Genomic DNA, 23,751 nt, shown 5'->3' on the forward strand with positions numbered 1-23,751 from the left:
GCCCCCTGTTGTCGCTTGGTTGGTTCAGGATGGCCCCCGAGGTGGTGATGTGCGAGACCATGAAGGACACCCCGTACGACTACAAGGCCGACATCTGGTCGCTGGGCATCACGCTGATCGAGATGGCCCAGATCGAGCCCCCGCACCACGAGCTCAACCCCATGCGGGTGCTGCTCAAGATCGCCAAGTCCGACCCCCCGACGCTGCTCACGCCCTCCAAGTGGTAAGGCGCAGGGCGAGCTGGGGCCGGGGGAGGGGGGACAGCGGGGCAGCGGGGTGCGGGAGGTGAGGGCCTGGCCCTCGGGGCCTCCTGGCCTCGTGCTTCCCTCTGTGCTCCCCCCACGGGCACGGAGCGGACTGTGGCTCAGTGACACTCACTGTGGCCCAGCCCGGCCAGCAGCCGCCTGGCATGACCTGGGGCCGGGCCGGCGGCCGTGTCTCGCTCTGTGGCCTGAGGCCAGTCCCCGCGCCTCTGGTTCCCACATCCGTCTGCCCGGCGGCGCCGTGACAACAAGGCCATCGCGCCAGCCCCTCTGCCTCCGCCTGCCGGCCTGAAGGCGCCTTTGTCCCGGACGGGTGGGGGAGCGCGGGGCTCCGGGAGGGGGTCTGACACGGGAGCCGCTGGGCCTGCCCGCCCTGAGCTTGCTGCCGCCCCCGCCCCCAGGTCCGCGGAGTTCCGGGACTTCCTGAAGACGGCGCTGGACAAGAACCCCGAGACCCGGCCCAGCGCCGCGCAGCTCCTGGAGGTGAGGCCCTCTGCCCCTCCGGGGCGGGCGCCCTGCCGCCTGGCCTTCCCCTGGAGGCGGAGACCGGCCATGGCCATGACCATGACCTGAAGCCGATGCCTCCCTCACCCGGCCCAGGTGGCAGCATGCAGGCCACTCACTCGTCACCCCACGCTCCTGGGCGCCCCCTAAACGCCGACTCTGTAAGGGGAGGGCTTTGGGGAAGGGGGCCCCTGAACCCCGTCCTCACGGATCTGGTGTCCTGGGGGGGCCCGGGCGGACGGGCAGAGATGTGCGCTTGGCTGGAGACGGAGGCTCTGGGGGAACAGCACAGGCGGGGCGGCCCAGTGGCTCCGGGAAGGGAGGACACAGAGGGCTTTGTGTGTGAGCAGCGCCAGAGGCGGCGAGGGCCAGGCCAGCCGGAGGCCAAGGCCAAGGTCAGAGGCTGAGCACGCGTGGCATGAGCCTGGGAGAGCCGGGAGGCCTGGCGAGGGGCCGGTGAGTGGGGGCGGGGGCGGAGATGAGATGGGAGGGGTGTGTCCCCCGGGATTCAATGGCTCCTCAGAGGACACGCAGGTCAACACCGGTGTGGCTCAGTGCATAGAGCGCCGACCTGTGGACTGAAAGGTCCCAGGTTCGATTCCGGTCAAGGGCATGTACCTTGGTTGCGGGCACATCCCCAGTAGGGGGTGTGCAAGAGGCAGCTGATCTAAGACACTCTCTCTCTCATGGATGTTTCTAACTCTTATCTCTCTCCCTTCCTCTCTGTAAAAAAATCAATAAAATATATTTAAAAAAAAAAAAGAGGACACGCAGGGCCCAGGGCGGCGTGCTCACCCCCTCTGTCACGGCAGAGGGAGGCGGAGAGAAGGCACGCGGGCGGCCCGGCTCAGGCTGCCGGTCACACGGACACGCCGAGGTCCAGCGCCACGCGGGCAGGGGCGTGAGGTGCCCGCTCCCCCCTGGGTGCGTGTGCACCGGAGCGGGGAGTCCCGGTTCCCATCCCTCCCGCTCTGCCTCCCGGGGCGGGCGGCCTGCCCGCTCTGGCTCGGTTCTTGCTCTGGGGTGGCGATTGCAGCGCCGTCCCCTTTGCCAGGTGGCTGTGAGGGCTCAGGGAGAAGGTTCTAGAAAGAGCGTGGCCTCACGATGAGGCTCTAGGCTCGTGAATGCTGGACGTGTCGAACAGAATTTCTAACAGTGGAGAGACCAGGTGGGACAGGAGGCCTGTCTGCCGGAGGGTCTGCTCCCCCAGGTCCCTGTGGTGACTCTGAAGCGATGCCGGGGGACCAGGGGCCTCCTTCCTGGTTCTGTGGGGCCGGTGGGTCCGTGCTGGAGGAGGCGGGTGGCCCAGCCCCGGGGTGGGCGAGCCTGTGTCACTGCCAGCCCAGGAGCTCCCGCCCTGGGGGCCATTGTGTGCTGCGAGCGGCCCCTCCTGGCCGCACCTTGGCCTCCAGGACATCCCTCTGGGAAGGAGGGACAACTGTTCTCCATCCCGCCTGGCCGCGGAGCCCTGACTCAGCGGGAATTTCCGTTCCACAGCCGGACGTTCCTGCCAGGGCTCAGCGGAGACAGACAGGCTGCGGGGGAAACGCTCGGTCCTTGAGATAATGAGAGCTGTCGGAGCTTAGGCTCGAGCGAGGGCGGCGGGCAGGTTCCCTGCCCCAGGTGGGGACGCCCGGTGCAGGGCAGGCGTGAGGCCACCTGCCTTGGAGACCCAGAGGTGGTCCGAATCCTGGCTCCCAGCTCCGCCCGCAGGGCCGGTGGTGCCCCAGCTCGCCCTCTGCCCACCCGCCTCGGGGCTGGATGTCTGCTGAGGCCCAGCAGCTCTGGTTTTGCAAGGCCGGTGAGATACGTGGCGTTTCCGTGAGCGCTCGGGGGAGAGGGCACACACTGCGGACGCTTCTGCAAACACACGCCCACCGCAGACATGTGCCAGTGTGACCTCGGCAGCCTCGCTCACCGGCACCCACACAGGCAGCACACCCACGCCCGCCCGCATCAGGACGAGGGCCCGGACCAGCTGATGTTCACTCAGTGAGAACAGCGCAGGCTACAGAAGGGACAGCTCGCCAGTGCAGGCGACAAGGAGGGACCCGCGTGTCAGCCACGGGGGTGGCGTTCTGTCGGATGCTAATGAGTGGGCAGGCAGGGCACCTCTGAGTGGGGCAGGGGGTCCGGCGTGGACTGCCAGGGGGTGAGGGACCTTTTCCGGGGGACCGGCGTGTTCCGTCTGGGGCGTGGTTACTCCAGGTCTCATGTGTGTGAAAAACATGGGAAATGTGGACGATTTGTGAACCTAGCCCCTCTTCTTATTTATTTTATTTTTTTAAAAGATACAGATTGTTCTCTTTTTTTTTTTAGTATAGTTTATTGATTGTTTTATAGAGAGGAAAGGAATAGAGAGTTAGAAACATCGATGAGAGAGAAACATCGATCAGCTGCCTCCTGCACGCCCCCCCCACTGGGGATGTGCCCGCAACCAAGGTACGTGCCCTTGACCGGAGTCAAACCTGGGATCCTTGAGTCCGCAGGCCGACGCTCTATCCACTGAGCCACACCGGTTAGGGCCCTAGCTCCTCCTCTTAAAAGAGAACAAGCGATGTGCAGACAGACCGCCCCTCGCATTGCTCCAGCTCCTGCACCTCTGCAGGCGTTGTCTCTTTAACAGTCCCAGTGGGTGTGGCATCATCGTCTCTGCCGCAGAGGCGCGGTGCCTGCCGCCCAGAGAGGGCGAGTGCCACGCTCAGTGTCGCACAGCTGGCGACGGGCAGGGTCGGGATTTGCCTCTCTGTCACACACAGGCCTTTCCGAGCCTCCTCTGGCTTCTCCCGTACCAAGGTCACGGCACCCCAGCCTCTGCCTGTCCCCCTCCCCGCCAAGGTGGCGCTGACCCCTCTTCTCTCCCAGCACCCCTTCGTCAGCGGCGTCACCAGCAACAAGGCCCTGCGGGAGCTGGTGGCCGAGGCCAAGGCCGAGGTGATGGAGGAGATCGAAGACGGCCGGGACGAGGGGGAGGAGGAGGACGCCGTGGACGCCACCTCTGTAAGGCCGGGAGGAGTGGGTGCGGGGAGGGACCGGCCCCCGCGGGGGGGCGCTGGGGGGAGCAGGAGGGTTCCGTTCTGTGTCTCCCCGGCTGGGGGGTGGCGGGCTCGCATGCCACAGGCTGCCTGAGCTGGCGCGCGGGCCAGGCATTTGCTTCCCAGTGCAGATGGCGCCCGGACTCCTGGGGCAGGGCCTGGGCCTCGGTGTGGGAGGACAGGGTCAGACCTGGGCTTCCGAACCTTTGCTCTGGGTGTTGGAAGACGTTGGGTCAGAGTTGCTTCTGGAAGCTTCCATATCCAAGGTCCAAACAACGGTCATCAGGGCCCCAGGGAATTGTAAGCGCATCAATATCAAGTTTAAAAACAGGCCAACTGACCGAGGGCACTTAGAGACTGAAGTCAGGACAACGATTATGTCAGGGGAGGTGGGCCCGGGCACGGTTCCACTCCTGACCTTGACGGTGGCTACACTTTACTCATTAGGCTGAACATTTAGGTTTTATCTAGATAGGTGAGTGTCCTGCTTCTTAATAGCAACATTTCCAATGCTTCTCACCTCCCCAGCGTTCTAAAAGTGAAACAAAACTTGAATGGCTGGCCTGGCCAGTGTAGCTCAGTGCTTGAGCGTCAGCCCATGAACCAAGAGGTCACAGGTTTGATTCCCCAAATTCAAAAGAAAAAAACAGTTCGTGGCTGGTAGGTAGAATCTAGTCTAGGGTAAGTTTATTTTGGATTTTATGCAATTAAAAAAAGCCTTTAATTAGTTGCCATCTAAAAATCAGGAAGTGTCACGTAGAAGTCAAGGTCGTGAAAAACTGTGGGAGGTCCGGCCTTAGGGGCCCCATTTTCCCACGCTGTCACACTGGCAGGAGCCGGGCAGCTGCTGGCCACAGCTGCCTGCACTCCTGGGAGGAATAACAGGCGTTACACTAAGCTAAGGTCAGAGACAATCAGGAGATCCTATTCCTCGGAACAAGCAGCCATGTGGGTGCCGGATGGGCAGTTGGGAGTGGTGAGGACTGCGGCTTGCTGGAGAGGGATACCTGCTCTCTCTCCTTGGCCTTGGCCCACGCCACCCTGTCGGCGCCTGACTTCCCAGCCCCACTGTGTTTCCGGCCCGTTGCCTTGTACCTGCCCTGGCGTGGCCTTGACTGTCTTTTTCTTTTCCTCCAGCCTCTGGGGAACCACACCCCCACCTCTTCTGACGTGAGTGAGGCGAGCCTCGAGGCCAACAAGCCTCTCAAGGAACCCTCTGTCACTCCAGAGCCACCCAGCCAGCCTCAGGACGGGGAGAACGGGCCCCGCCTGCCCTCCGAGGACAGCTCCCCCCAAACCGCCGGGCCCCCGGAGGCGGCCGCTGGGGACGAGAATGGCCTGGCAGTGCCTGTGCCGCTGCGGAAGTCCCGGCCGGTGTCCATGGGCGCCAGGATCCAGGTGTCTGAGGAGGAGCAGGTGGCCGACCAGCCCGGGGACCTCAGTCCGACAGCCGCCCGGCCCCGGAAGACGAGCCAGAGCCGCCCCGTCAGCAGCGCCCTGGAGACCCTGGGCAGCGAGAAGCTGGCCAACGGCAGCCTGGAGCTGCCCGCCCCCGCGTCTCCGTCCAAGAGGGACTCGGACTACGGCAGCCTGTCCGCCTCGGAGAGCATGGACTACGGCGCCTCCCTGTCCGCGGACCTGTCCCTGAACCGAGAGACCGGCTCCCTGTCCATCAAGGTAACGCAGGACGGCCGCTCCGGTTGGGTTTCTGAGAGCAGCGGGTGGCTGCCGTTCGGGTCTAAGTGGCTCCCAAGGATTGCGCTTTCTTTCTTTCTTTTTTTTTTTTTTTTTTTTTAATATATTTTATTGATTTTGTACAGAGAGGAAGGGAGAGAGATAGAGAGAGCTAGAAACATCGATGAGAGAGAGTCATCGATCAGTTGCCTCTTGCACACCCCCCACTGGGGATATGCCCGCAACCAAGGTACATGCCCTTGACCGGAATCGAACCTGGGTCCCTTCAGTCCCCAAGCCGACGCTCTATCCATTGAGCTAAACCGGTCCCGGCTGCGCTTTCTTTTTTAAAAAAATATATTTTTATTGCCCGGCCGGCCTGGCTCAGTGGTGGAGCGTCAACCTATGAGCCAGGAGTTCCCAGTTCGATTCCGGTCAGGGCACGTGCCCGGGTGGCAGGCTCAATCCTCAGCGTGGGGCGGGCAGGAGGCAGCCCAGCGATGATTCTCTCTCTCTCTCTCTCGTCATTGACGTCTGTCCCTCTCCCTGGAATGGACCCGGTTTAATCTTCAAAATCTCCCAAGTTCATCTGGGGTTGAGCCACAGCAGACAGTTGGTTTGGGCTTAGGTTTCATTCGGTTTCCCATGGACGTTGGGTCTGGCGGGAGGCCCTGGTGGAGCTCGGGGGGGGAGGCTAGGAGTGGGAGTTCTCTCACCCGTGGTGGCGGTGGAGCCAGGGAGAGGGAGTGGGCTCCCGGCTGCGCCCCAGCTCAGTGGCCTTTCTGGGAGGAACCCTGCGAATGGCAGGACCCTGTGCCCGAGGGCCTGGCACTGCCAGTGCTTTTAAAAACAAACAAAATGAAGGCGGCCTGTCGGCAACGTACAGAGGAGCAAACGGAGGCTCAGTGGGCGCGGGGGAGCGGGGAGACCCCGCAGTCTGGGCTCTCAGCCCCGCACGCCGGTCTGCCCTCCCAGGCGGGGCTGTGGCCTTGTCCTTCCCTCGGGGGCCGGAGGGCCGGCTGCGCGGACAGCGCGGGATGCTCTTGCTGTCACACTGGGCCCCACTCCCAGCCGAGGCCGAGGTCGGGGAAGTTACCGTGTCTTTCCGGTTGTTCCTGTCATTGCTCACTCGGAGAGAAACACACAGGAGGACGGGGCAAGTACTTGCCTGCTGGAAGGGACTGGAGCGGCCACCGGCACAGGGCCCTGCGGCAGGGAGGAGGCAGGGCTGAGGCCGCAGGACAAGGGCAGGCGGTGGCTCTGATGGGTAACTGCCTCGGGCTCATCCTCGGACAGGGGCCCGTCTCTCCTCTTAAAGGGACAGAGAGTGAAAAGAGCCACCCCCCGGAGCAGGGGCCGCCCCTTCCCCAGGAGGCTGGAGCACTCCCCGCTGGCTGATGGCAGCGAGTCGGGGACACGGCTGTTCTGATAAGAGTCCACGGCTGCGACAGCACCGGGCTGCCTTCCCTCCGACGGGAGGCCCTGTGGCCGTCAGGAATGAGCCCTAGGCCACTGGGCTGGACACTGGGGAGAGGAGAGGGGTGGCTGTTCAGTGCGATGATGGCTGGAGCCGGGTCAGAGCGGCCGTGGGCTCCGGGGCTGACCGAGGGGACCACCCGGCCCTCCGCTCCCCCTCTGGCAGGGAGGCCCAGGGCAGCTGGGAAGGCAGGGCTGGCTGCACCAGGAGGGCGGAAGCCAGCTGAGAGGCTGGAGAGGGAGCCGCCTGGCGGCCTCCAGAGCAGGCGCAGGTCCTCATGGACTAGGGAGAACTCGCCCTGCGCACGTGAAATGCTGCTGGTTCACAGGAAGAGATAAAGGCTGAATGGTTGGTGCCTCCGGATGGGTGGGGGCCAGTGGAGTCCAGGTCAGATCGGGCTTGGCTGTCGAGTCACTGTGAGCTCGGTTTTCCGGGCTCCTTGGACTTTGGTGGTGAGCAGTGTGGCCTGGGTAATCCGTCAGAAACAAACACCCAGTGCTGCCCAGTTGCCAAGAGCCGGCGCTGTGCTGTGTGCTGCCCCCTGTGCTGTGTGCTGCCCCCGCATTTTCTCACCGAAGCCCTCTGGGAGGCAAGCACTGTTTCTCTCCTCCCAGGAGACGAGGAAGCTGAGGCTGAGGGCCGAGGGCCCTGCGTGTGGGAGAGTGCTGGCCACTGGGGGGACGGCATGGGGCAGAGTCTGAAGGCCAAGCTCCGGGAGGGGAAGGGGGGTGATAAGTGCAGACACTCACCCCCTGGGTTAGGAAGCCTGAAGCAAAGGGGCCGTGGGCGTCCCATGGACTCTTAGCGGAAAGGCTGAGCTCTGCCCAATGGCCCCCCACCAGGACTCCAGGCTGCACAAGAAAACGCTCAAGAGGACACGCAAGTTTGTGGTGGACGGCGTGGAGGTGAGCATCACCACCTCCAAGATCATCAGCGAAGACGAGAAGAAGGATGAGGAGATGAGATTTCTCAGGCAAGCTGGGGGAGGACCGCTGCCGAGCTGATGGGTGGGTGGGGCGGAGGGATGGGCCTGTGGTGGGTCTTTAGGGGAGAGAGCTGTCTACCGCGTGAAGTGCAGGGTCAACGAGACGAAAGGAAGCTGCTGTTGCTTGAGATCCTGTACTCACCACCCCACCCATTTACTCACCCAACTGTCTATTCCACCCCTCCACCCTTCTATCCATCTATCCATCATCCATCCACCCCTCCACCCTTCTATCCATTCACTCACCCATCTGTCTATTCCACCCCTCCACCCTTCTATCCATTCACTCACCCATCTGTCTATTCCACCCCTCCACCCTTCTATCCATTCATCCACTCATCTACCTATTCCACCCCTCCACCCTTCTATCCATTCACTCACCCATCTACCTATTCCACACCTCCACCCTTCTATCCATTCATCCACTCATCTACCTATTCCACCCATCCATCCATTCCACCCATCCATCCATTCATCATCCATCCACCCCTCCACCCTTCTATCCATCCATCCATCCATCCATCCGTCCATCATCCGTCCAACCATCCATGTAGCCACCCACCCACCGGGTTGGGGGACATGGTGATCCATAGAGGTGAGGCTGTTGGCCAACACCCAACACACAAGGTAATTCCAGGTGTGGTTCATGTGCGGGAAGCAATGGGTGAGGATAGTGAGCGCCTGGGTTGGGGAGGCTGCTCTGAGGGAACCCCCTGAACAGAACCTGGAGGGTGAGCGGAGCTGGCCGCTCGGCTCGCTCGGGAGCTGCGAGGACAGGGCTGGGTGCGGTCCCCGGAGTCCGCAGGGCCTGCGGGTCAGGGTGGGAGAGAGTGGATGCTACCCCAGCTGGAGTGAGACAGCTGGAGAGTGACAGCTGGCTTTCCACCTCCCCTCTGGGAACTTCAGGGCTCTGGGGTTGGAATTGCAGACTCACCACCCCATCTAGAAGGGGTGCCGTCTGGCCCCCGACCAGAGGAGCTGTGTGCGCTCAGAAGGGGAGGCCTGACTGCGGTGGAGGAGCCGTGCTCACGAGCAACAAGGCTTTCCTGTTTGCTGTGGTCTGAGGTCAGAGCATCCTGCAGGCCCAGCCAGGCCGCCCGGCCGCAGGGGTCACTCCCAGCTGGCCACAGCCCTCGTCACTCCTGGGCTCTTGCATTCCTGGGCCTGGGTCACGCAGGCATCAGAACCCTGGGACGGACTCACTCTCTCCCAGAGTGAGGCTTCTCGGCCGTGTTCTTTCTGTTTCCCCGAAAACTGCGGGTGCTGGCTGTTTCCTCCCCACGCCACCTGCCCGCCCGCTCCCTTCCCCGTGAGGGCAGGGCAGGCGGTGAGCGGGAGCTGGCTGCTGAGCCCTCTGTCTTTTGGCCAGTTGTTCTGGGAGCCTGTTCCTCTTGAGGCAAGGTCTCCACTTCCTCCTTAACCCTCTCCAAGCCCCCTCCCGCCTTCTCCCTTCCCCGAGGGCAGAGGCCTCCGCCTTTCCCAGGGCCCAGGCTGCCTTTGGCTCTGCCGCCTCATTGTCATCCCAGAGGTTACCACTTGGGGAGTGTGTGTGCCAGGCGGGCAGTGCAGGCATCACCTCAGTTAAGCCTGCAAGAACCGGAGAGGTAGATTTTCTGCCCCGTTTTACAGCCGCTGCCAGGCTGAGGGAGGCTGAGGGTGCCCGGCTACAGAGTGGGCAGAGCTATGATTCAGACACGGCCCCTCTGGCCCCTGATGTGGCCTCTGCTCCTGCAGCTGTGGGCGGGCCCCATGAGCAGTTCTACTCTCCGAGCTGTGAGGAAGGCGGCAGAAGGTGGTGCGGTCGGGACCCCGGGGAGCAGCCTGCAGACCCTGGGGGGCGAGACCAGGACACGGCTGCGGAGAGCCCCATTCAGTCGCCGGCCCAAGTTCTTCCCCGTCATGTTAATTTCTCCTTTTCTGATTATATATATGAGATAGTTTTCAATGGACTCGCTCCAACAGAGCCACAGGAAACACCTCGGGGTTTATCCTGCCAGAGTTTTCTGAGAATGTATATATATTGGCAATATGCAGGTTACACGTTAAGGTGCCCATTGTAAATAGGAAATAAGATATGGCTCAAAACTCAAAAAAGAAGAGGACAAACAGTGAAAAACCTCCCTCGTCCACGTTTCTGCCAGGCACCTGGTCCCCTCCTGGTGTTACTGTTTTTTTTGCTGTAATCCTTCCAGAAACAGTGTTTAGATCAGAGAGTAAACACACACATACACCTGTGCATACACAGACCCTGTCTTTCCCCACCCAGATGGTAGGGTTGCCTAATAGATCCACCTGTCCACTGAGAGATCATCCCGTATCTGCCATAAAGAACTGCTCCATTTTTAATAGATGTTTTTCCACGTAATCCTGATTTCCACTAAAACCTGATTTTTAATGACACCAGATGGATATGTTTCCATTTAATGAGACCTCTACTGACGGACTGTTTCTGATGTCCTTGTTCCACTTATTGTGCGTCTGTGAATGTTATCCGCAAGTGGAACTGTCATCGCAAAGGGCATACACTTATGGCCAAACTGTCCTCCAGGAATGTCGTACCGATTTATACGTGAGCAGGTTACAAAAGCATCAGTTTCCCCCATTGTCCCACCTGTTTAATCAGAATGCTATTCCTTTTTAATTTACATGTCATATCTATATACTTTACTTAAAAACCTCTTCTTTTCTTTCATGTCTGTTCATGTTCGGTGTCACTTTTTGAATTTAGGATATTCCTGTCACTGATTTGTAAGTACTCTTTACATACTGAGATGATGAATGTTTTCCCCGCCCATGAATGCCACACGGAGCCTGAGTTCTAACCCCGCCTCCGCCCCGGTGTGATGCCGCTCCGCGCTCTGGCCTTCGGTGCCCCTCGCCGAGTCACGGGGCCGCCGGGCCCGCTGTCTGACGGAGGCGTCCCGCCTTTTCCCCCTCAGGCGCCAGGAACTCCGAGAGCTGCGGCTGCTCCAGAAGGAAGAGCATCGGAACCAGAGCCAGCTGAGCAGAAAGCACGAGCTGCAGCTGGAGCAGATGCACAAACGCTTCGAACAAGAAGTCAACGTGAGTGCGGGGGAGAGATGGGCCCCGATAGGGCCCCTTGCCTCCGCTTTCCCCTGAGCAGACGCTGCAGAGTGGGGAGCAACTCACAGCGGTCCGGTTCCCGGTTTCCTCTCTCTTGAGGCTTTGACTTGCATCATTACACGCAGGTCACAGCGCTTCTGTGTCAAACCGGAGCGTCTCTAGAGGGAAACGAATCGGTGCTGAGCACCATGCCAGCGCCTGCAGGGTAGATGGTCTGAGACTCAGAGAGGCGAAGGGATGTGTCTCAGGCCACACAGAGAAGAGGTGATGGAGCTGGGACGTAAGCCCAGGCCTGGGGACACGCTCTAGGCTCCTCCCAGCCTGCGCCCCGTCTCCCTCCCAGGGACTTGCAGGGTGGCTTTGCTGAGTTCCCCTGCTCCTCGCAGGCCAAGAAGAAGTTCTTTGACACGGAGCTGGAGAACCTGGAGCGCCAGCAGAAGCAGCAGGTGGAGAAGATGGAGCAGGACCACGCGGTGCGCCGCCGGGAGGAGGCCAAGCGCATCCGCCTGGAGCAGGAGCGGGACTACACCCGGTTCCAGGAGCAGCTCAAGCTGATGAAGAAGGAGGCGAGTGCTGGGCAGGGGCCGGGTGCCCAGGCCAGGGGTCGGCAAACGCATCAGTCAGCAGGGCCAAACATCAACGTACAACAACTGAAATTTCTTTTGAGAGCCAAATTGTTTAAACTTAAAACTTCTTCTAACGCCACTTCTTCAACATAGACTCGCCCAGGCCGTGGTACTTTGTGGCAGAGCCACACTCAAGGGGCCAGAGAGCCTCACTTTCCATCCATCTGTTCTGTCGGCTACTGAGGAAGGAATGTAATGACTCCCACTGTCATTAGGGACTTATCTACTTCTCCTTCAGTGTGGCCCTTTTTGTTTGTTTCTGAAGTTCTTTTGTTACTTAACATTGTCCTCGCTGCTTAGTGAACTGGCCTGTCCTTTTCATGGAACGTCCCTCTTTATTGCTGATAAAACTCCCCGTTCTGAAGTCTGCTTTGTCGGATAGCCAGTCCTGCTTTCTGCTGATGGGTGTTTCAGCAGAATCTTTCCCCGTCCTTTTCATTGAATCTGCCTGTATGTTGGATTCCGGTTTCTTAGGGACAGCATAGAGTTGGCATTGTTTCCTGGGGTTAATTTTTTTAGGCAGACCCCTCCAGGGTGGCCCACCTTGGCCTCCATCCTCCCAGCTTAGCCATCCCGGAGGCCAGAGAGTAAGCAGCTTTCCTCTGATGGCTCCAGCAAACATCTTGAAAGTCTCGCTGGCCCAGAGAGGGCCACGTGTTCCCTCTGCACCGTGCTGATTGACAGCGTAGATCGCACACCCAGCCTAGAGCCAGATGGGATGGGGTGTCAGCGCCACCTGCACCTCAGAGGCTGAGCAGGGCGTGCCTGACGCGTGCACTCTGCTGGGGTGATACCACTATCAAGGGGGTTAAAAACAGCTTCAAGATTATAATGGTTTAAGAGACGGACAGTATATCTGTGGGATTCGTATTTTAGGGGAGGGGAGGTGATTAGGAACAAGATGTCTAAAAGGGAAAAGGGTTGAGAAATGCTGCCTGAACGGAATCTGGGGTGCTGTCATCAGTAGGGGGATGAATACCAAGCAGCAAAAAGCACCTGTCTCCCCCGAGTCTGGAAACTGAGTCAGCCACCAGGAATGTGCCAGTAGGTGCCACCTGTCCGCGTGGCCTGCAGGAGGGGTGGGCAGTGGCTAGAAGGCTGAGCCTGCTCTTCGGTGTCGCTGGCCCAGGAGTCAGGGAGTGTGGGGCGGTCCCCTGACCAGCCGCTCTCTGCAGGTCAAGAACGAGGTGGAGAAGCTCCCCAGGCAGCAGCGGAAGGAGAGCATGAAGCAGAAGATGGAGGAGCATGCGCAGAAGAAGCAGCATCTCGTGAGTCCTCGCCCGCCCCTCACTCAGGGAGCGGGGCGGCTCGGGAGTTCCTGGTGGAGACTCTGAACGGTGACAGGTCCTCTCTGTTATGCCTGTACCCTACCCCTCAAATAGCCCTCTAGTACTCTGAGCCCATCCTATTGTCATCCCTGTTCTCTCACCTCTCCCCGCAGTCTTCCTTGATTGCCCTCACTCCAGCTGGACGCGAGTTCTCCCCTCTCTCCATACCCCAGCCCTTCACATCCTCCTCTCCCAAAGCCTTACGTGCCTCCTGCTTGTTGTGGGGCTGTTTGTATGCCACAGCTCCTTGGTCAACCCGGTACACCCTTCTGTCCACCTGGCACCTGGGAGCCCCAAAGACATCCAACCCACGATCTCCCGGACCTGGTCCTATTCTCGTCTTTGGAGAGCGTGCCCGCCTGCGCCTGTTGTGAGGCCAGAAACCTGTAACTCCTAGTACCTCCTTTCCCTCCAGTCCCTCATCGCCTCCTGAGACACGATTTACTTTTTTTTTTTAAATCTCCAAACTCTCTGTAACCATCAACTCGTCCACGTCTCTGCGACTCCCTAGCCATTGTCATCTTTTGCCTGAACTGCTACAGCCTCCTCCCAGCCAGCCTCCCTGCCTCCTCTCATGTTCCTCTGCAGTTCCGTCACCGGCGAGTGGGATCTTGTCCCCCTCCCCCCACAGCCCTGCGCCAGGAGACCCTTCAGTGGCTCAGCCTTTGTCTGTAAGACCGTGTGCTTACGAGGCCCTGCAGGTCTGGCCCGGCCCCTGCCTCTCCCCTTCCCCTCCATCCCTCGGCCCAGCCTCACCAGCCTGGCCGTCATGCTCTCATTTTCTTTCTACATCCTGTCTCCTCTGCCCCCAAATGCAGAGAAAATTCAGTCAACCTTGACCAAGGCTTTGGACATGACCCTGGTTAGCTTCACCTCCCTCTGCAGGGAAAGGAATCAGAGGGGACCCTGAAGAGTTAACAGTGGGGGCCGAGGCCCCAAACTCAGTCTGACTCCAGACTTCACGTCCTCTCCAGGACACCCTCACTCTCCCTCGGCGGGGCCCCTGACCTCTGGTGAGGAGAAAGGCAGGGCTGGGAGGGTGAGAGGCCCTCAGCCCCACAAAGGGACAGCGATTGGCCTTTTCTTTGGGAGGACAATCTGGCAATTGTATGAAGAGCCGTAAAAATGTGCACATATCCGCCTGGATTTCCTGCTTCTAGAGACTAATCCTGAGGATTAATCATCACAGAGGCGCCCGTTCAGCTACCAGAGTGAGGAGAGCAAGCAGCCTAGCTAAAGTAGAGAAACCTGGAAAACAGCCTGTTATGTGCTGGGTAAATAAGTTAGGGTATGGCCTTACCATAAAGTATTTTCAGCCAGTAAAACTCATTTGAAAGAATAACATAGGTCTTCTAAAAAGATTCTTGTGCATGTTAAAATGAAATTTTAAAAAATTCTTTATCATTTAAAGTATTACTTATGTCTCCTTTTCCCCTCATTGATCTCTCCCCGGCCACTCCCACCCCCCAGCACATGGTCTTACCCCCCCCCCCCCCCCCCCCCGTCTGTGTCCATGGGTTATGCTCATGTGCATGCATACAAGTCCTTTGGTTGATCTCTTGTCCCCTTCCCCTTGGCCTTCCCTCTGAGGTTGGATGGTCTGTTTGATGCTTCTCTGTCTCTGGATCTATTTTTGTTCATCAGTTTATGTTGTTCATTATATTCCACAAATGAGTGAGATCATTTGATATTATCTTTCTCCCACTGGCTTATTCCGCTTAGCATAATGCTCTCCAGGTCCATCCATGATGTAGCAAATGGTAAGAGTTCCTTCTTTTTCACAGCAGTGTAGTATCCCATTGTGTAGATGTGCCAGTTTTCTAATCCACTCATATGCTGATGGGCACTCAGGCTGTTTCCAAATTTTAGCGATGGTGAATTGTGCTGCTATGAACACAGGGGTGCATATATCCTTTCTGATTGGTGTTTCTGATTCCTTGGGATATATTCCTAGGAGTGGGATCACTGGGTCACATGGGAGTTCCATTTTTAGTTTTTTGAGGAAACTCCACACTGTTCTCCACAGTGGCTGCACCAGTCTGCATTCCCACCAGCAGTGCACGGGGGTTCCATTTTCTCCCCGCCAGCATCCCCACCAACACTTGTCGTTTGTTGATGATAGCCATTCTGACAGGTGTGAGATAGTACCGCATTGTCGCTTTGATTTGCATCTCCTGGATGACAAGTGACTTTGAACATGCTTTCATTAAAGTTTTTTTTGTTTTGTTTTGTTTTGTTTTTAACTCTGGTACAATATACATTGTGTGCAATTGCCATCTTAACTGTTTTCAAGCATAGAGTTCACTGGCATCAAGCACATTTGCACTTAGGGCTGTTGTGCAACCAGCACCATCCTCTGCAGAACTCCTTCAGCTTACAAAACTGAAACACTAACTCCCTATCCCTCCTCCCCAGCCTGGGAACCCACCATTCTACCTTCTCTCTCTACAAATTTAACTTCACACAAGTGGAATGATACAGTATTTGTTCCATTGTGACTGGCTTATTTCACTTAGCACAGTGTCCTCAAGATTCCTTTATGTGAATGAATGTGCCAGAATTTCCTTCCTTTCTAAAACTGAACAACATTCCACATTTTACCCATCCATCTGTCTAAGGACACTGGAGATGCTTCCATCCATGGCTATTGTGAATAATGCTGCTATGAATATAAATCTCATGTATCTCTAAAAAAAGAAATAGCTGAAACCGCTTTGACTCAGTGGATAAAGCGTCAGCCTTCGGACTAAAAGGTCCCAGGTTTGATTCCAGTCAAAGGCATGTACCTTGGTTGCAGGCACATCCCCGGTAGGGGATATGCAAGAGGCAGCTGATCGATGTTTCTCTCTCATCGATGTTTCTAACTCTATCCCTCTCTCTTCCTCTCTGTAAAAAAAATCAATAAAATATATTTTAAAAAAATAATAAAAGAAATAACAGCAATACCATAAACACCCCCCAAAATTTAAATATTTCACAAAAGTTGCTTAACATCCTTTGCCGCCAAGTCAGTATTCACATTTCCTGTTGTCTCAAACCCCTTTTCTGATCTGAGGATCGAACCAGGGTCCACACAAAGCCCACACACCCCCAGGGGCTGCTCTGCTTCTAAGTCTGATTTCCTGCTGCGCATTCCCTGCGTCTTCTTTGGGGTCACGCTGACGTTTCTGGAAGTTGAGGCGCCAAAGCCGGCGCTGAGCAGAGCCTGTCCTCCGCACGCCTGCAGGACCGGGACTTCCTGGCCAAGCAGAAGGAGGACCTGGAACTGGCCATGAAGAAGATCACGGCCGACAACCGGCGGGAGATCTGTGACAAGGAGCGCGAGTGCCTCACGCGGAAGCAGGAGCTCCTTCGAGGTGGGTGCCGGGGCGGGAGGGGCCGGGGGCCTAGGCGCTGTCCGTGGGACACCCAGCCTCGGTCTTCTCCATCCCGAAACCAACGTGGTGAAGCGTGAGGCAGGCAGGAGCGAGGCAGGGATACCAGTTGTCATCACACTGCCTGAGGGGTTCCGGATGTCAGGGAGAACACAGGAGGTGATGCAGACGGGTGGAAACGGAGGGAGCTGCATGCCTGGGCTGGCAGGGGGCGCGGACAGCGTTGAGAATCTCCTGAGACAGCCATCCCGCACTGAGCGGCTGCCCTGCCAGCCCATTTCCATACCTCACTCACCGAATCCTCACTTACCCCCCACAAGGCACACAGGCAGGCCCACGTGCTCCCCGGTTTCATAGATGGGGGAACAGGCTGAGCGGGTGACTGTTCTTTGGCCTGGGTTACAGTTCACGAGGGGTGGGGTCGGCCTTGAATGCAGATCTCCCCTGGAAGCCGAGCTCTTTCCTGCCGTGCGCCGGTGTTTGGACAGGTTTGCATGCTGCCAGACCCCTCGCAGCACGAGGCCTTCCAGGGACAACTGGGCCCGGACAGAGGGAGGAGGCGGGGACACGGGAAGAGGGTCCGGGACGGTGCGTGTGCGGCTGACACACTCCGCTCAGAGGGGGCGTCTGGCGGAGGGAGCTCGGAAGGGCAGCAGGCTCTCTGAGACCCATGGGTGTTATCTTTTTGTTTTTTTCCGGTGAGCAGAGGTTGGGGACAGCTCTGCGGGGTGTGCAAAGCGAGCGAGCTCTGACCGGCAGGAAACCTGCTATGTGCACTCCATTTAAACGACGGGGTGGAGGGAAAGTGCGTTTGGAGCCTGCGGGCCTTTGTGAGGAGGCGCACGCAGTGCCGTCTCTGGCTCATGGGCCGCGGGTGCCGCAGCCAGGGCCCTGGTGGCTCGGTACTCGGCGTGGACCAGAGAGATGGTGCTTGATGCTCGGACCTTCTGAACAGAGCCCTGGATGTCTCCGGAAGCCCCATGTCCTTTGTCTGCCCCGTGATGAGAACTGTGTTAGCTGAGGGACGGTGGGCCAGCCTGTCCCCGTGGGCCCTGGGCAGACTGGTCTCACGTGACAGGAGTGCAGCGAAGCGGACGTCCGTTTGCCGCGGGCTGAGCCACCTGCTCTGACGTGCAGGCCAAGGGCTGTTTGACACCAGCTCCCCGCCCGGTGGCGGAGCACGGTGCTCATGAACTGACTTCAGGGATAAAGTGCCGTGTTGTTGTCACATATGTCATGCATATGATGGACAGGGAGGGTCTCACCCATTTCCCCTGGGAGGCCGTCCTCCACTGGTTTCTGTCTGCGGGTCAGGAGAGCAGAGGCGCCGTGCAGATGGACCATAAGTGTCTCCCAAAGACAGTGCTCCCTCTTGGGTGTGGTTGTGCCCCTTTGGCAGAGGGCGAAGCTGAGACCTGGGGCAGTCTTTAAAAAATATATATTTTACTGATTTTTTTTTTTTTTTTTTATAGAGAGGAAGGGAGAGGGATAGAGAGCTAGAAACATCGATGAGAGAGAAACATCGATCAGCTGACTCCTGCACACCTCCCACTGGCGATGTGCTCACAACCAATGTACATGCCCTTGATCGGAATCGAACCTGGGACCTTTCAGTCCGCAGGCTGATGCTCTATCCACTGAGCAACACCGGTTTGGGCCAGTCTTTTTACCTGTACTAAACCCCAGCGAGGGAGCTGAGTGCAGCCCAGGTTTCGGTTTCCCAGGCTCCTGGCTCCGAATACATCTTGCTGTAGCGAGCTCCCCCCGTAGGTACAGGAAGTTCCCGAGTTGGCCCATCAACTCTCCCACGTGGTCTCCTGAGGCGGACAGCCGTCAGCTGGGCTGTGGGGAGGGGAGGGGAGGGGAGGAGAGGGGGGGAGGGCACGGTGGGGTCTGCCCTCAGCAGTCACCGGGCGGTGTGTGCCCCGCAGACCGGGAGGCGGCCCTGTGGGACATGGAGGAGCATCACCTGCAGGAGCGGCACCAGCTGGTCAAGCAGCAGCTCAAGGACCAGTACTTCCTGCAGCGGCACGAGCTGGTGCACAAGCACGAGAAGGTGAGGCTCCGGCGGGGCTGGGCGCTGCCGCCAGGAGACCGGGAGAGGGAGCCGCGCCGTGATGGGCACCACTCGGGTACCATCTGCTCTCAGGAGGGTGAGGCTGGCCACGGGAGGCCTGGGGAGTGCTGGGGGAGGTCTTGCCGTGGCTCAAGGGACAGAAATGGGGGAGACCATGCAGGGCAGTGATGGTCCAAGTAGCTCCCTCACTGGCTCTGACACTCCATGTCTGTTTCCTGCCCTTTTCTCTTTCCTCTCTCTTTTAAAAAAAAAATATACTTTATTGATTTTTTACAGAGAGGAGGAAGGGAGAGAGATAGAGAGCTAGAAACGTTGATGAGAAACATCGACCAGCTGCCTCCTGCACACCCCCTCTATTGGGGATGTGCCCGCAACCAATGCACATGCCCTTGACTGGAATTGAACCTGGGACCTTTCAGTCCGCAGACCGATGCTCTACCACTGAGCCAAACCGGTTTCGGCTTTCCTCTCTCTTTTGTCTCTTCCCCACGGATTCCTTCAGAATACTTCCAGGTATCAGCTTAAGCATGTCCTCTGCCAGGAACTCCCTAACCTCCCAGCCCCGGTGAGACCAGCTGTGTGTGGCCAGTGCACCTCACAGCTGGGTAACGGTCTGTCTCGGTTTAGTCCCCTTCGTGGGGACACACACAGATAGCCGAGGCCTGGCCGCACCGCTGGTGTGGGTAATTCCGAACCTAAGCCACCGTGGTGGCTCCGCGCAGGGGCGCTCGCTCCGGCTGGAAGTCAGGGGGCCTTCTCGCAGGAGGTGACACTGATACCGAGTTCTGAGATACTAATACGTGTCAGGTGAAGAGATTTATCAAGACTTTTAGAAATAAGAATGGACACCTGCCATCAAAAGGATAAACCATCCGTTTCAGTGTATGTTTTGCTTTGAGATATGAGCTCTGACGGCAAGCTAGCATTGATTAGAGAAATTAGGGGAATTTAGAAGACCCCACACTAGTAACAATTTTCAAAGTGAGAACAGAAGATGTCACTTAGCAGCAGGTGCAAACGATGCAGCCTTGCTCCTCTGAGCCTTCTGGGCCGGGTGGGCCCTGGGCTCCCAGTGACACCTGTGCCCGGAGCCCTGACCCCGGCCCGCCGCCCGGCCCCCTGCAGGAGCGGGAGCAGATGCAGCGCTACAACCAGCGCATGGTGGAGCAGCTGAAGGTGCGGCAGCAGCAGGAGAAGGCGCGGCTGCCCAAGATCCAGAGGAGCGAGGGCAAGACGCGCATGGCCATGTACAAGAAGAGCCTGCACATCAGCGGGGCGGGCAGCGCGGCCGAGCAGCGTGAGAAGATCAAGCAGGTGGGCCCCGGCGGAGCCCGGACGGGGGTGCCCTGCGAGGCTGGGGACGTAAGACAGAGGGTGCAGCCGAGGGGCTGGGAAAGCGGTGTGCCAGTCCTACAGCTCAGCAGCCTCATCACCTCCCCGTGCCCCCTGGCAGACAGGAAGCGTGGCCACCGTGCTCACGCCTGTCCCCTCCCAGCGCAGCGCTTCTGTCCGCAGCTTCCTCTGCCGCTAACCCCCTTCTCACCCACCACGACCCCCCTCGCGTGTCACCCGTGTGGTTCAGAGACCGGGAGTCGATCCTGCGGCTCCTGCGTGTACACACGCCGTCCCAGCACACGTCACGGCAGTATCCTGTCCCCACCAGCCTCGAGGGCAGGGGCGGGGTCTCAGCCCAGAGGGAGATCTTTAGACAGGAGGGGGCACAGCTTGAGTGGTGTGGGGTACTAGTCCCTCTGACAGGCTTCCCTGGAAAGGCCCGAGGTGGGCCCCCAGCCCAGCCTGAGATCCCTGAGGCACCCACCCTCTCTCTGTTGCAGTTTTCCCAGCAAGAGGAGAAGAGGCAGAAGGCAGAGCGGCTGCAGCAGCAGCAAAAACACGAGAACCAGATGCGGGACATGATGGCACAGTGCGAGAGTAACATGAGTGAGCTGCAGCAGCTGCAGGTACAGACCTTCCACTGCCCCCCAGTGTCTCAGATCCCCCCAAGGCAGCCAGCTCAGGGACAGACTGCTAAGATCGGATGACCCAGGTGCTACATGTGTTGGCCAAATCACTTCACCTTCCCAAGCCATATTCCCACATCCATAGAGTGGGCGTGGGTGAGAAGTCCTGTTTTGCAGGATTGGAGTAAAGCTTTGAGATGAGCTGAAAGTGCCTCGCCCAGGGCCTCCCAGTGGGCATGTTGCTGGGTTTCTCAGTCCTCACTGCGTTTTGGGAAAGGGTGTCCTGATTACCTTAATACCAAAACCAGATACAGACACGAAAGGAAAACTGTAGACGGGTATCTCTCATGAAACACAGATGTACAAATCCTCAACAAAATATTAGCAAACTGAATCCCAGAATTATACACCATGACCAAGTGGGATTTATTAACCAGGCTGGTTCAACATCTGAAAATCAATGAATGTAACCCTTGACATCAACAGCCTAAAATAGAAAATTCACACGATCAGATGCAGAAAAAGCATTTGACAAAAGCCAACATTTGTTCTAGATAAATACTCACAGAAAACTAGCACTTAGGGGAAGTCCTCACCTTGATAAAGAACATCTACAAAACCCCTCCAGCTTATCCTCATCCTTATGGGGAGATGCTCAAAGCTTGCCCACTGAGAATGGCACCAGGTGTCCTGGTACTGCCAAGCCCTCTGGTGGCCCCTTTCCCTAGGGAGGTCCCTGACAGCCCCCTCCCCCGGCTCAAGTTCACCCCACCCCAGGAGCTGGTATTTGGAGTCCACGTGTGCTGGATGGAGGCATTGTTAGAGAGAGGAGTGGGCCAACCCAAACCTCTGTGACCTTAGGACATCGCTCAGGCTATTGGATCCTCTCCCCCAATCCCCCCCATAAGCTCCTTATAAACCATAAGATTGATTCCCCGTGAGGAATCAAGGGCCTACCTGTGAGAGGCTAAGGTAAGTTTTGTGAAGCAGACAACTTACTTCAGAGTGAAAACAGTGAGGCTGGGAGAGCCTCAGCCAGGCCCATGGCCCTCACCCCTTGCCACAAAGATCTAACCTGAGGAAATAGTATTTGATGCAGAAAAATACGTAATTTATAGAAATATAACTATCTATGCAGATTATCTTATCCAGTTATTAGCTCGGGCTGCCAAACAGAAGTTTTGCTTTCTTACTGGTCTAGAGCCTGGAAGTCCAAGGCCAGCTGCCAGCATGGCTAAGCCCAGGGAAGCCTCTCTTCCTGGCCTGCAGATGGCCGCCTTCCTGCTGGGTCCTGATTGGGAGGGAGGGAATAAGCAAGTCCTCTGGTGTCTCCTCAGCAGGGCCCATCCTCACACACTCATGTAAACCTGTCTTCCCATGGCCCAACTCCAAATACAGTCACATTGAGGATCAGGGCTTCAACGTCTGAATCTTGGGGAGACACTCAGTCCACAGATAGAGGTTTAACACACGCTAAAGAGTGAAAATGAAGAGCAACCGAGGTGGCCAAAAATAGGGAACGTTTAAATTAATTGGATGGATCCATACTGGGGGAGCATCTGTAGGCACTAAAAATGATGATTTTGAAAACTTACTTCTGTATAGAAACCTTTACATTATAATATTAAGTGGGGAGGGAAGTAGGTTGCAGAACTGTATATAGAAGGTAAGCTAAACAACATACAGGATAGGGCCTGACGGGAAATAATAGATAATTTTTTGTAGTGGTTGCCTCTGTTGCCTCAGTTCCTCGACAATGACATTAGGGCACATGATCATAATATTAGCTTTATTGTTTTGTTAAAATGCCATGTTTGTGTTGAAAAATTCAAACAATGCACAACGTAGAAAGTTGCAGAATTACTGTAGATCCCACTACACAATAAGAAATATTAACATTCTGAAATATTCCTCCTCCCCTGACACCTCTTGGTGCATTATGTATTTACGCTTATGGAGTTTTCTAGAAAAGGAGTTTATAATCAAGGAGAAGAAACGAGGGAGGGTACTGGTGTCCCCGTGGCTACCACATGAGGTAGGCCTCAGCCCTCCGTCTCTGCCTTGTGTTTCTCACCGGTTCTGCCTGGAATCTGTTCCAGAATGAAAAGTGTCACCTCCTGGTAGAACATGAGACCCAGAAGCTGAAGGCCCTGGACGAGAGCCACAACCAGAACCTGAAGGAGTGGCGGGACCGGCTTCGGCCCCGCAAAAAGGTAACCACGCCGGGGCCAGGGGGCTCAGGGGGCGTCTGCCTGGCAGGCAGATACAGACAAGACACACTTTTAGGTTTGTTCTGGGGAACTAGTTCACACTGCTGGAGGGGCTGGTAAATCTGAAGTCTGCAGGGCAGGTGGAGTCAACCTAGGGGAGAGCTGATGTTGCCGTCTTGAGCCAGAGAGTAGCCTGGAGGCAGAACTTCTTTTTCCTTGTGGGCCCTCAGCTGACTGGAGGAGGCCCATCCCGTACACAGAGGGCGATCTGCTTTTCTCAGATTTACGGAGTTAATGTTAATCACACCTACGTAATTCCTTCACCACATCTAATCTGGTGTTTGACCACTGGGTACCATGGCCTCACCAGGTTGGCAAATCGGCGAACCATCAGAGTCTCAGTGTGGTCACCTTAGATGTACGAAATGGATTCTGCACAGTGTCATGTGAAAAGTCACCCACCCCTGGTTCAGGCCAAGGACATCTCGTTTCCTTACCCTGGCCTAATCTCTCTGAGGGGAGCGCTACCCTGATCCTCTGTGGTGCCGTGTCCGGAAGCCCTGAGGTTGGTTCTGCCATCACACGTCACCTCCGCTTGCTGTAACTGTGGTCTGGACAGGCTTGAGCTGCTCACCTCAGCTCTGTAATGGCCTTGGAAGTCCTAGAGCGGAGGCGGCCCTCCCTGTGCTAATGGAGCTTTCTGGCTGGAAGCTGGCCAGGGTCCCAGTTGCTTTTAGCAAGCCCACGCGCATCAGTTTCTGTCACTTCTGAGACTTTCCATACTTGACACTCAAATCAGTAATGCTCCTGCAGAGGTTGACTCTGGAAAGGAAATACATATTAACCTGCTTTCTTCCCTGCGGGTTCTATACACCACCCTTGGCACATCCTGAGAAAGTTAGAAAAGGAATGGGTTACGCCGCCTCTAGCAACTGCCTCATATCCCAGACTGCTCCATGGGGACACCAGGGCTTAGGGGAGATGTTACCAGTGTGTTTGGGGAGCTGGCAGTGCATTTTCCTGAGGGGGCTCCAGAATTCCCTCTAGAATTGTTCTATCATTAGCGACCTGGGTGGCTGCTGGAACACTGCCCCAGAGGTGATTTCCGTTCTGGAATAGATGTTCTTTAGCTCTCTTGCATTATGGCCTTGAG

At 57.2% G+C, this 23,751-nt stretch overlaps 1 protein-coding gene across 3 annotated transcripts in view; it reads left to right on the top strand.

Moving 5' to 3' along the window:
- Nucleotides 1-23,751, top strand: part of STK10 (serine/threonine kinase 10) — an 80,946-nt gene that overhangs the window by 42,523 nt on the left and 14,672 nt on the right. For all 3 annotated transcript variants that reach the window (XR_006740622.1, XM_036424726.2, XM_045576290.1), the window contains 13 exons: nucleotides 29-223; nucleotides 665-746; nucleotides 3,633-3,767; nucleotides 4,940-5,479; nucleotides 7,796-7,926; nucleotides 10,878-11,001; nucleotides 11,409-11,588; nucleotides 12,824-12,916; nucleotides 16,203-16,332; nucleotides 18,282-18,406; nucleotides 19,553-19,741; nucleotides 20,263-20,388; nucleotides 22,488-22,601. Coding sequence is in view for 2 of the 3 variants with exons in the window: in XM_036424726.2 (XP_036280619.1) it covers nucleotides 29-223; nucleotides 665-746; nucleotides 3,633-3,767; nucleotides 4,940-5,479; nucleotides 7,796-7,926; nucleotides 10,878-11,001; nucleotides 11,409-11,588; nucleotides 12,824-12,916; nucleotides 16,203-16,332; nucleotides 18,282-18,406; nucleotides 19,553-19,741; nucleotides 20,263-20,388; nucleotides 22,488-22,601 (2,164 nt within the window). In the remaining variant the exon portion in view is untranslated. The remainder of the gene's footprint in view (nucleotides 1-28; nucleotides 224-664; nucleotides 747-3,632; nucleotides 3,768-4,939; nucleotides 5,480-7,795; nucleotides 7,927-10,877; nucleotides 11,002-11,408; nucleotides 11,589-12,823; nucleotides 12,917-16,202; nucleotides 16,333-18,281; nucleotides 18,407-19,552; nucleotides 19,742-20,262; nucleotides 20,389-22,487; nucleotides 22,602-23,751) is intronic.

Source organism: Pipistrellus kuhlii, unplaced genomic scaffold (assembly GCF_014108245.1).
Source record: "Pipistrellus kuhlii isolate mPipKuh1 unplaced genomic scaffold, mPipKuh1.p scaffold_m20_p_8, whole genome shotgun sequence".
Lineage (NCBI taxonomy): Eukaryota > Metazoa > Chordata > Mammalia > Chiroptera > Vespertilionidae > Pipistrellus > Pipistrellus kuhlii.